General features: G+C 61.3%; 1 protein-coding gene across 1 annotated transcript in view; it reads right to left on the bottom strand.

The window, feature by feature from the left end:
• SCARF2 (scavenger receptor class F member 2) overlaps window positions 1-10,601 on the bottom strand; it is a 13,098-nt gene that overhangs the window by 1,182 nt on the left and 1,315 nt on the right. Inside the window, exons 4-14 of the mRNA XM_029921593.1 lie at window positions 10,441-10,596; window positions 5,331-5,389; window positions 5,124-5,225; window positions 4,414-4,933; window positions 4,090-4,308; window positions 3,820-3,948; window positions 3,085-3,188; window positions 2,884-3,001; window positions 2,544-2,659; window positions 1,264-1,416; window positions 9-352 (exon numbers count right to left, since the gene is read on the bottom strand). Coding sequence (XP_029777453.1) covers window positions 9-352; window positions 1,264-1,416; window positions 2,544-2,659; window positions 2,884-3,001; window positions 3,085-3,188; window positions 3,820-3,948; window positions 4,090-4,308; window positions 4,414-4,933; window positions 5,124-5,225; window positions 5,331-5,389; window positions 10,441-10,596 — 2,020 coding nt within the window. The remainder of the gene's footprint in view (window positions 1-8; window positions 353-1,263; window positions 1,417-2,543; window positions 2,660-2,883; window positions 3,002-3,084; window positions 3,189-3,819; window positions 3,949-4,089; window positions 4,309-4,413; window positions 4,934-5,123; window positions 5,226-5,330; window positions 5,390-10,440; window positions 10,597-10,601) is intronic.

Raw genomic sequence — 10,601 nt, 5'->3', positions numbered from 1 at the left:
GAGGGCGCACGGGCAGCGGCGGCAGCGCCGTGCTTGCCGTGGATCCAGGACACCTTGGGCTTGGTGGCAGGGTCGGGTGGAGGCGGCTTCCTGCGCTCGGGAGATGGCGAAAGCGACAAGCCTCCAGCCTCGCCCCGGGCCCGGGCCGGCCGGGCCTCGCGCCTGGCCACGCGCGCATACAGCGCTCCGCCTGGCCCCTCCACGCTCGACGCCGACCGCTCACTGTCAGAGGACGCGGGGAGGGGTGTCGCCTCCTCTGCGGACGCCAGCGTGGTCACCGGCGCGGGGGATGATGCCAGCGCCTCCGAAGGCGCGGTGGGGGGCTCCGCATCCTGGCTTTCTGTTGCGGTCTCTGACAAGGGAAGAAGAGCTGGAGGTCACGGCCTCCACAGAGAGCTCTGCCATCCAGCCTTCAGGCAAAACCCTGCCTTTCCTCCCCGCCCCAGCTGATGCTCAGCCGCCCTGGTATTCAGACATGCCTGGAGAAATCATAGCACCAACCATAAACTTAGTTCCGAGACCCAGGGTGTACGGCCTGGTTTGGGGGGCTGAAGGGCATGTTTCTGAGGCTGAAGCCCCAACCTGGGCCTATCCTTGCATCCCTTCCCACCACATCCCCAACCTGGGCAGCAATGGGGGGGTGGGTCACATCATCAAATATGATCCTGGAACACCTGCAAGGTGATTCATTATTCCTCATAAAGAGATAAGGTTTCTAAGGCTCAGAGAGGTTAGTCACCTGCCCAAGGTCACCCAGGGGGATAGTCGGAAAGAAGAGAGGCCAGGGCCACAGCCAGTCAAGCTCCTTCCAGATGTTCGTGGGCCACAGCATCAGGCAAGAGTGTGCCCCCATATCCCAAAGACCCCTGCTCCTATCTCCTGCCATCTTCTTCCCAGTCCCAGAACCTTCTCTATGAATGCCCTCCCAAAGAGTGAATCTGGGCTGTGGCTAGAAACAGAAGACCCGGTCCACATCCCCAGACCCTACACTAGACCAGCGCTGAGCAGCACAGAAGCCCACTCTGCAGCCTTAGCTCTGTGTCCAGCCCCTAGTCAGGAGCATCACATCCCCAGACCCTACCCTAGACCAGCGCTGAGCAGCACAGAAGCCCACTCTGCAGCCTTAGCTCTGTGTCCAACCCCTAGTCAGGAGCATCACCACACCCTTCCTCCCCTGTGCTGCAGGTCCCTCAGAGCACAGAAACCTTTTCATCTGGAACATTTCACTGGGCTGGAGGGAGGCCCAAGCAGAGCAGTACTCACCTTCATGGGGTACACAGTACACAGGGCCTTCATCCGTGGTGTCAAAGGAAGAGAAGGAGGCCCGGGAGGACCATGATGGAGAGGGCTGCTCCAGCCCTGAGGGTGGCTCCAGGAAACTGCAGTTGAGTGTGTTATCCAGGTCGTGATGGGCCACTGGGGAAGGAGGGAGGCACAGCTGCCAGGGGCCCCGCCCTATCCCTGCCTGTGCCTTCACTAGCCCTCCTGCAACAAATGACAGAGTAACCAAGAACAGCCCTACCCTAAGACCCTGGGTGGAGCAGACAATTCAACAAGGAGAGTGACACTAGACCAAGACAGGAGAATGGGTAGAGGTGAGCTAGTAAAAACAGGTAAAGGGGAACAAGTAGTCAAAGGTGCAAGATTAGTGCATGCAGCTAGGGAGCTGAACATGGATGGGCTAAAGTATTGGAAAGAGGGCTGGAGAGAACATCTGGCTGGGACAGGCCATCAAGGCCTCCAAGCCATGTTTGGACCCTGCCCTGTAGGACCCAGAAAGGCTTGAGGCTTTTTTTTTTTCTTCAGTTCAAATAGCAGTGGTGAGGCCACGCTTTGGCTCAGCCCATCTTAGCAGACTGAACCCCCAGGCCCAGCCCCAACTAATGGGGGAATCTCAGAGGCTGGCTGGCCTGTCTGCCTTTCACAGTTGGGATGTGGGGTCCAGCCCCCACATCTGTGTCCATAGATCGCATTCTGCTGAGCGGGCCAAACCGTTTTCTCAGGTGTCTCCATCTGTATTCCACTCCTGGTGTGTCAGTGCAGACAGACGGAGAGAAGCACCTCCCTCCCACGTGTTGTCCTGACATAGGGCTGGGGAGCAGCCTGCCCACTTTTCAGAAAGGACTCAGAGTACTGCAAGGGATGCAGGCGGGCGGGGTCGGGGTGCTCCCTGTAACAGGGCATTTCCAAGCACAGGTTTCCCCCTCCCCTGCCCCGATCCCCTGCAGCTACCCACCAGGACTTACAGTGCAGTGCTACAGACTGTAAGGGTCCTGCCCACCGGCATGTCCACACACTCCAGATGCAATCACTCCCCCTCACCGAGACAGGGCCCAAACCTCCCACATTTGCCTGCACACCAAGGACTCCTTCCTTCCTCCCCCAGCTCGCCTGCACCAGCAGACGCTCTTCCATCCCTCCCCAGCCCACCCACATCAACACTCAAGGCCCGCATTTCCTACACCGACTCCTTCACACCCACTTCCCAGCAGCCTCCTGCATCGGAAAGTGTTCCCCCAGAGACCCCGGACGGATATCCTTACCTACAACCTTCGGCAGCTTCTGCCTGCGGAGCGGGATCCGAGGCAGCTTCATGCTGATACGGCTGAAGCGCCCGCACAGTCGCTGCGGCGCCTTCTTCCTCCCGAGCTGGAGCTCCCTGCGGGGGCGGGGCCTGAGTAAAGGGGTGGGGCGGGGCCTGGATGGGACAGTTTGATCTCTGCTGGAGCCCAGACACAGGAAGGGCGGGGCCTGAGCTAAAGATAGGCAGTGCCACACCCCGGGGCGGAGCAGGGGCCTGGGCGGCGGCCAGGGGTAGGGAGCGCAGTGCCACGGACCGGGTGCTGCCTGAAACCGAGACAGCGGGACTGCGTCGGGCCTCACCGGCGCGTCGGGTCCTTGCCGCGGCAGGCGCAGCAGCAGCCGAGCAGCGACAGCAGCAGGCCGAGGAGCAGGGCAAGCAACGCGCCCGCGCCCATCACGCCCTTGCGCTGGTTGGTCTCTGTATGGGAGAGCACCAGGGTCAGCGCGGGTGCCGGCACCCCTTGCGTCCCCCTCAATAGGATGCCCCCCTCAAACACTCACCCAGGCGGCAGGCACCCGTGACCGGGTCGCACGAGTCCTCGTGGCAACTGCAGGCCTGGGCGCAGTCCACGCCATGGAGCCCAGGCGGGCACGTCAGGTTACAGCTGCGGGGATACGGGGTCAGGGAGGGCCACAGCAGCCCCACCCCACCCCACCCCACCCCACTCCCGTGATGCCTCCCGCCCTCGCTCCTGCCGTGAGCCGGCTCGGGTCCCAGAGCCGGGTTCTCTAGCTCCATTCTCCAGGGTTTGATGCCCACCACCACCGCCAGGCACATACTAAACGATCAATGTTTTGGAAATGCTGTGTTGCACAACAAGGGGTTGGGATCTGGGAGACAGGGCCTGTGGTCACACAGACTCCGTGTACACTTCTGGAGCTGTCTCTTGGGTAGGTGGGAAGAGGGGCTGCCAGACTAGATCCTTGACTATAAATGGAGGTCTCTGCTCTCTCTGCACCAGCTTGGGGTCACCTCAGCTGTGCAGTCCTCAGGAGCCCACTGACCAGAGGCTGAACTGGTTGACAATCCCTTCTCTGAGCACGAGTTGCATACCTGAGCAGGAAACGGCCCCTAACGGTCTGACAGGACTCCCTGGCTGCGGTAAGCTACCCAGGCTGAAGGGCCTAGTCTAGTCGGGTCTCATCTAGTCGGTCACCATAGCAGCACCTGGGGTCTGGCTGGAGCCCTGTAACGAGTACTATCCCCTAACCCCCTTTGGGTCCCTGGGCACTCACTGGGGCCCATGGACGCCGGGGCTGCACAGGCAACGCCCGGACTGGAAGTCGCAGTGGCCGCTGCCGCAATCGGCGCACACGAATGCACAGTCCTCGCCGTAAGTGCCATTGCTGCACTTGGTCTCGCACCTCGGAACGCGGGGAGAGGGAGTCAGTGGAAATGGGAGCAAACGAACCGAAACTCCACCGTGCGCACAGCATTCGGGGATTGGCTGGCGGGGCTGGGAGCTGCGTGCCAGGGACACATTCGGGCTTGGGCTGCTTGCTCACCGGTCGCCGATCCAGCCCGCGTTGCAGCGCGTACACTTGCCGGTGACGTGGTTGCAGGCATGCCCGTCGCGGCACGGCGGGCAGCGGTGGCTGCAGCCCTCGCCGTAGAAGCCGGTGGCGCACGGCTGGTCACACTTGGTGCCGTTCCAGCCGGGCTCGCAGGTCAGGCAGCGGCCCTCGGCTACAGTGCAAGGCTGCTGGCCCTTGCACTGGCCGCATCTGGGGAAGGGGCGGAAGGCTAGGCGAGGCCCAGAGCCACCTCACCCCAGTCCTCTTCGTCGCTCTGCCCCCCTCCTGCCCTCCCCAGCCCCGGGACGCGCTTACCGGCGGCGGCAGCCCAGGCCGTAGAAGCCGGCAGGGCACGGCTCCCGGCAGTACTTGCCGCGGTAGCCCGGCTCGCAGGCGCACGTGCCGTCCACAGGGTGGCAGCGGCCGCGAAAGCACTGGCAGTAGCGCTCGCAGCGCGCGCCGAATGTGCGCTCGCGGCACTGGCAGCGACCGCTCTGTTGCTCGCACGGCGACGTGTTGCAGGCACACTGATTGTTGCAGCTGCGGCCCCACCAGCCTGCGTGGCACAGGCACGCGCCCGTCTGTGGGTCGCAGCGCGACGTGGCACTGCAGTAGCACGCGCTAGCGCACTGCGCGCCCCACCAACCAGGCTCACAGCGACACACGCCGCTCCTCGGGTGGCACACGCCGTGCTGGCACTGGCACGCATGTTCGCAGCGTGCGCCCCAGCGCCGCGCGTGACACGTACACTGGCCTGTCACATCCTCGCACTGCCCATGCGGGTGGCAGATACACAGCTCCTTGCAGTCGGGGCCCCAGAACTGGCGCGGGCACTCTGCAGGGGCGGACGGAGAGGGTGTGAGGCCAGGGTGCTCTCGAGGGAGCCCGGATCCAGCCGGAACCTATGTGCGTCCCGCCCTCCGCCTTGGGGACCCTTCCCCATGCCATATCACTTTCTGGGTCAGACCCTTCCCCATTCACAAGCCCTGCCCCACTGCCCAGCGCCCACCCGGATCTTCGCTCACTGGTGTCGCAGTTGGCACCGAAGTAGCCATGGCGGCAGCGGCACTCGCCCGGCCGCACGCACACCTCATTCTCTGAACACGTGGAGTTGCCTTCACACACCGCTGTGGACAAAACGGGTGTGAGCTGCCGCGTGGGCTGCCCCCCCCCTCCTCTACTCCTCTAGGTACCCCCAACCCCTGCCCAGGCCCCCAGGGTGCCCCACTCACCGACCCCACACTCGTCCCCCTGCTGCTTCCAGCCGGCGCAGCATGTAGGCTCCTGGGAGCTGCAGGCAGAAAAAGGGCTCCTAAGGCTGAGCCCCACCCCCTGTCCTTGCTAGGGCTCCCCAGCAACCTCCACCCTGCCCTCAGGAGGTGGTTACAGAGGCCTTGCCATATGCCAGGTACTGCTGTAGGTTCAGATTTCCAGCAAATAATACACACACTCCAGCCTTGGGGAGCAGAAACTGGGAGGCAGCAAACGGCAGACCACCAAGAGGTCTACCTCCAAGAACTTCTCAGTCCCTTCTATGACTGGTCTTCCTTCCCCTGTCCATTCCACATCACTCCTCTCTGATCCCCACCACCACCACTAGGCCTAAGAAAAGAACACCAGGTGTCCCAGAAGGGACTGGTGAGAGGTCCTTGAGTTCCAGAATCTGCCTCAAAAGGACATCACTGGAGGTGGGGGTGGGGGGGTTCAGCCAGATGGGTGTCAGGATCTAGCTGTGACCTGGACAGCTGGGACTGGCAGGGACTCATGGGCACACCTGGATACCCAATTGGCAGAGATGTGTAGCTTCTGCGTGAGGTGGTGTGGACACACTAAGGTGTGCACTCGGTGGAGGGGCAGGGCACACCCTGGGAGTCCTCCATGACAGCAGGGAAAGCAAAACAGTGAGGGCTCCAGAGCACCAGGGCAAGACTTAGAATGTAGGGAGGCGATATCTACTCACGTGTTTTAAACATCTTATTGCAACTGAATTTGGTTTTACAAGGTACATGACGCTACCTCATTAGGAGGTAAATAACAGAACTGTTACATTTCAGGATAGTACAGCCTCCAAAACCGGAGGCACAAAAGTTTAGAGGCCTTGCCAGAGTGAAAGGTACCATAACACTGGAGAGGGCGAGTGGGGGGCCCACAGCGGGTATGTCCACATTTGGGGAACAAAGGAGGCTGAGAAGAAGGAATGGACACTCCAGCTGCAGGTTCGTGGGTCCCAGCAGACCTAGAACTTCACCCAGATCGTGAAGTCACAGAGCAGCCATTCCTACTGGAGAAAAGTAGTATCCTCCTTCGGGAGTCTGATCTAGAACCAGGATATGGTGTTGGGAGGCAGTTGGGAGGAGGCGTGAGACCCTCGTGGGTGGGACCAGCTTGAAAGGAAAAGATTGCAGGTGCCCTTATTGTGCCCCTCAAAATGCCCCCTAACCCTTCCCCAGCAGAGAACAATGCCACACCTGGGATGGACCCCTGCCTTACCCAAATGGTTTGATGAGGAACTTTGGGAATAGGAACCATAAAATTCCAATCTGCAAGGATGGGCCCAGTTTATTTTCCACAAATGAAACTGGAAATCAGACCCAGGAACACAAAGCGGGCCTGGCTTTCCCACACCCGTCATCATTGTTTTCACCCACCCAGCCTGGGCACAGAACTCCTACATGCCCATCTGCAGGTAGAGCCAGGTCTGCCAGCCTATAACCCTCCTGTCTTTTTTTTTTAATGTTTTATTTATTTTTTATACAGAGAGAGACAGAGCATGAGAGGGGGAGGGGCAGAGAGAGAAGGAGACACAGAACCAGAAGCAGGCTCCAGGCTCTGAGCTAGCTGTCAGCACAGAGCCTGACGCAGGGCCCGAACCCACAAACATGAGATCTGACCTGAGCCGAAGCCGGAGGCTTAACCGACTGAGCCACTCAGGCGCCCCTATCACCCTCCTGTCTTTTCTGCCAATTCTGAGGCCAGGTTTCTGGGTGGAGAGCCTCCGTAGGTGTCCCTTGCATGATGGCCTTGCAAAATGGCAGCTGGGTTGGCCCTGGAGGCACTGACCACTTTCTACCCTGGCCACATGGCTCTGTGGCTAGGAGTTTGGTTTTAGGGCCACACAAAGCTGGATTTGATGCCAGTGTGACTTTGGGCACAGAACTTAACCTCTCTTTCAGACTCATTTGTTGAATGGGGCCCATGGATCTGGATGGAGTACTAGTAGGAAACATCAACTAAGAGCTCAGCAAGGCTGTAGTCTGCTTTCCAGCCCATGCAGTGCAGGCTCCAGGAAACCCCTTAGTTTACCTGGCTCCGCCCCCACCCCCAGGATGGCCAGCACCCAGCCCCCAGCCCAGCAGAGCTAACACTCCCTACCCCCAGCAAGGAGGGAGCCCCATGGAATTCAGCAAGAACATAAGGAGGAGCCTTTGAGACAGCTGCCTTTCCTTCCAGGAGGGCTGGCAGACAAGGCCGCCCTGGGGTGGCAAGCCCACCCTCTCAAGAACTTAACAAAACTGAGACGAAGAGAAAAATGGCCTGGTGTTGGAGACAGTCCCCACAGTCAAACTGTAAGTTGGTGAGACCCTCCGGAGCCGGGCCACAGGGGTCAGGCCAGGCCCCTCAACAAGCACGCTTCCTTTGGCAGCCCTATCTAGAGATTACAGTCACTACAAACAGAGCTGCCGTGATTCAAACCGTGTGATCTTGAACCTGCAGCAAAGCACCCCGGGGGGAACTCAGCTGCTTGTTCCCTGTGCCAATGTCTGTCCTCAGACAATCCAGCCTGAAGGCTCTTCTGCCCACCATACCACTTGGAATCCCATACTTCCCTGCTCCCCACCTGCCCCCTGGACACCCCTCCTCTGATTTCTGTCCCCCTCCTTGGCTCTGTCCTCCACCGCTCCTCTGTCACCTCCTTAGGAAGCTCCCCAGGACCCATCTAGATGAGGCACTGAAAATGCTCAGAGCCCTCCAATGGGGCCCACCTTCCCAAACTGAACTCCTGGCCTCCCCCCACCGAAGCCTCCCCCACCAGAGCCTTCCTCATCTCAGGTAGCTCCATCCTTGTGGGTTGGGAGGCTGAAACCCCAGAGCCGCTCTGCGGTGACTGAGACTGCTCACAGCACACACCTGATTCATAGGGAAACATGCCGCTCTACCTTCCAAACTGGATGGAATATAGGAGGAGCCACTTCTCCCTGCTCTGCTCAAGCCTTGTGAGAGCCACCCTAGCGCTCCCTGGTTTTTCCTGACTGACTTCCTAACTGGTTCTCCCTTTTGCCCTCCTAAGCCCAGTTCACCTGCCACCCAGCAGCTGAACATGGTCAGATCCCCCCCCTCCTGTGTGTAAAGCCCCTGGGGGTTCCCATGGCCCTCAGAGAAAAAGACCCGCTGTGGCCTGCCCATCATCATTCTTTGGCGTCTCCTCCATCATCCCCTTCCCAGGCTCTGGCCAGCCCCCATGGCTCTTTTCAGTGCTTCCATCATGCCCTTGGCACTTAGAGCCTTGCCCCAGGCACCGCAGGGCTCTACCTCTGCTCCTGCAGACCTCTGCCCACTCATCACCTCCCAGTGGGTCTCCTCAGATCACCCAAAAGAATACAGCGGTCCCCAATCAGAGTAGGTGCATGGGATTTTGCTGGCTGCCCATACACTCCCCTCTTCAGGTCCTCCAGCCTCTGGGGAAAAGGAACCGTGCATGGCAGCTTTGAAAGGGTAATGAAAGAGATGACCCAGACCCCGGGTGGACAGTGCCCAGAGTGGCCGTCCTTCCCATTAACCAGCTCCACACAAAATCAGTCTTCCCCTCTCCACCCCATGAGAGGAGCACCACCACCAATCCCATTTGACAGGGTCAAAGTCAGGCTCAGAGAGGTTAAGCGATTTGTCCCCAGTCCACACAGGTGGGGAGGGGTGGCATCAGGATCCGAAACCCAAATTCGAGCTCTGGGCTATTGAAACAGGCCGCCTCGTGAGGAGGTGTCCAGGCAACGCGACATGGGAGCTAAGGGCCCAGGCTCCCGACAGCTTGAGCCTGCCACCGGATCCCCCAGCACGGAGCCCCATCGGGGAAAGAGGACTGACGCGGAGACAGGGCCGGCAGCGATCGCGCCCTCCCCCTCTCCAGGCACGGCCCCGCCCGCCACTGCCACTGCATTCCTGGGGCCGGGGAGGCCCGGGAGGCGGCGGCGGCGTCGATGTGAAGCAGATGGCTGGCCAGGACGGCCCCCGCCCCGGAGGCGGGGCTCGCAGTGGGGAGGGGTCTGCGCGCCGCGGGATCCGAGCTCGGAAACCCCGCGCAGCCCCCTAGCAGCCCCTTGTCTGCGGCGACTGCCAAGCCCCCAGACGCGGCCTCCCACAGTCCTGCGGCTCAGGGCGCCCCGACGGGACCCAGACCGGAGTCCCGAGGCCGCCTTTCCAGCTTCTCGCCCGCGCGGCGCCCCCCAACTTGCAACAAGACACCCCCCCATACGCCAGCTCCTTGGTCCCGAGCGGGGCTGTTCTTGACCTCGCTGTGGCCTCTGACCGGCCAACCAAGTCCTCAGACCCCTGCGCCCACTCCTAACGTCTGTCCTCCGCTCCTTTCCCTCCGCGCAAGATCTTCGGCCCCCCGCTCTTCCGCGGGGCCTGCCCATTGACTGTCCCACGCTGGCTTTCCGAACCGACACCTCGTGGCGTCCCAAGTCTGCGCGGCCCTGCCGCGCACCCAGTATCCCCACTGGGAGTTCCACATCTTTCCGATCCTGATGCACGTCACTGTGTTTTTGAATCCCCCTTTTGGTCCACTCTGAACGCAGGCTCCTCAGTGCCCAGCTCCATCACCATCCTGTGCCCAGCTCCCACCCGCGCCTGCCTCTAAGACACAAATCTGTCCTTCCAAGTCCCGCCAGCCTCAAGCTTCGCCGGCTCCCACCTCTCAGGAGCGCTGCTCCATCTCCACTCGACCCTCACACTCCCTCCCGCCTCGAGCCACACTCGTGCACGAGGCCTTTGCCCTTTGCACATACTCTTCCGTCTGCTTGGAATGCCCTTCACCGACTTCTCCCTATGGCCTTCACAACCCGGCCCAAGGGTTCCTTTTTTAAGGTCTGAAATCTCAGACACCGTCTGTCACCCTCAGGGCGCCTACTGCACTCCGTTCTCCCCTCGGCTGACTTCTCATCTGGGGTATCCTCGGATGCACCGTCATGGCCCGGTGCCCAGACTCGGCCTGGAGAGGAGTCTGCGTCGGCGAGGGCGGCGTAAAGGGCTAGAGCGTTTAGCTTAGGAAGGTCCCGGGCGCCCCCTCCCCTCGGCCCCTAGCGTCCCCCTCGACCCTCTCCCCCAGCCAGGCCGGGCTCCTACCCGGGAGCGCGGCACACGTTGCGGCCGCGCGGGTTCAGCTCCTGAGACGCCGCGGGGCCGGGCAGCAGCCAGAGCAGCAGCAGCAGCAGCAGCGGTGGCAGCAGCGGCGACGGCGGCCCCCTGGCTCCCGGGCATCGCGCCGGCCCGGCCCCCCAGGGCCC

Source organism: Suricata suricatta, chromosome 14 (genome assembly GCF_006229205.1).
Source record: "Suricata suricatta isolate VVHF042 chromosome 14, meerkat_22Aug2017_6uvM2_HiC, whole genome shotgun sequence".
Lineage (NCBI taxonomy): Eukaryota > Metazoa > Chordata > Mammalia > Carnivora > Herpestidae > Suricata > Suricata suricatta.
Note: the sequence above shows the minus strand (reverse complement) of the source record. Positions and strands in the feature narration are given on the sequence as shown.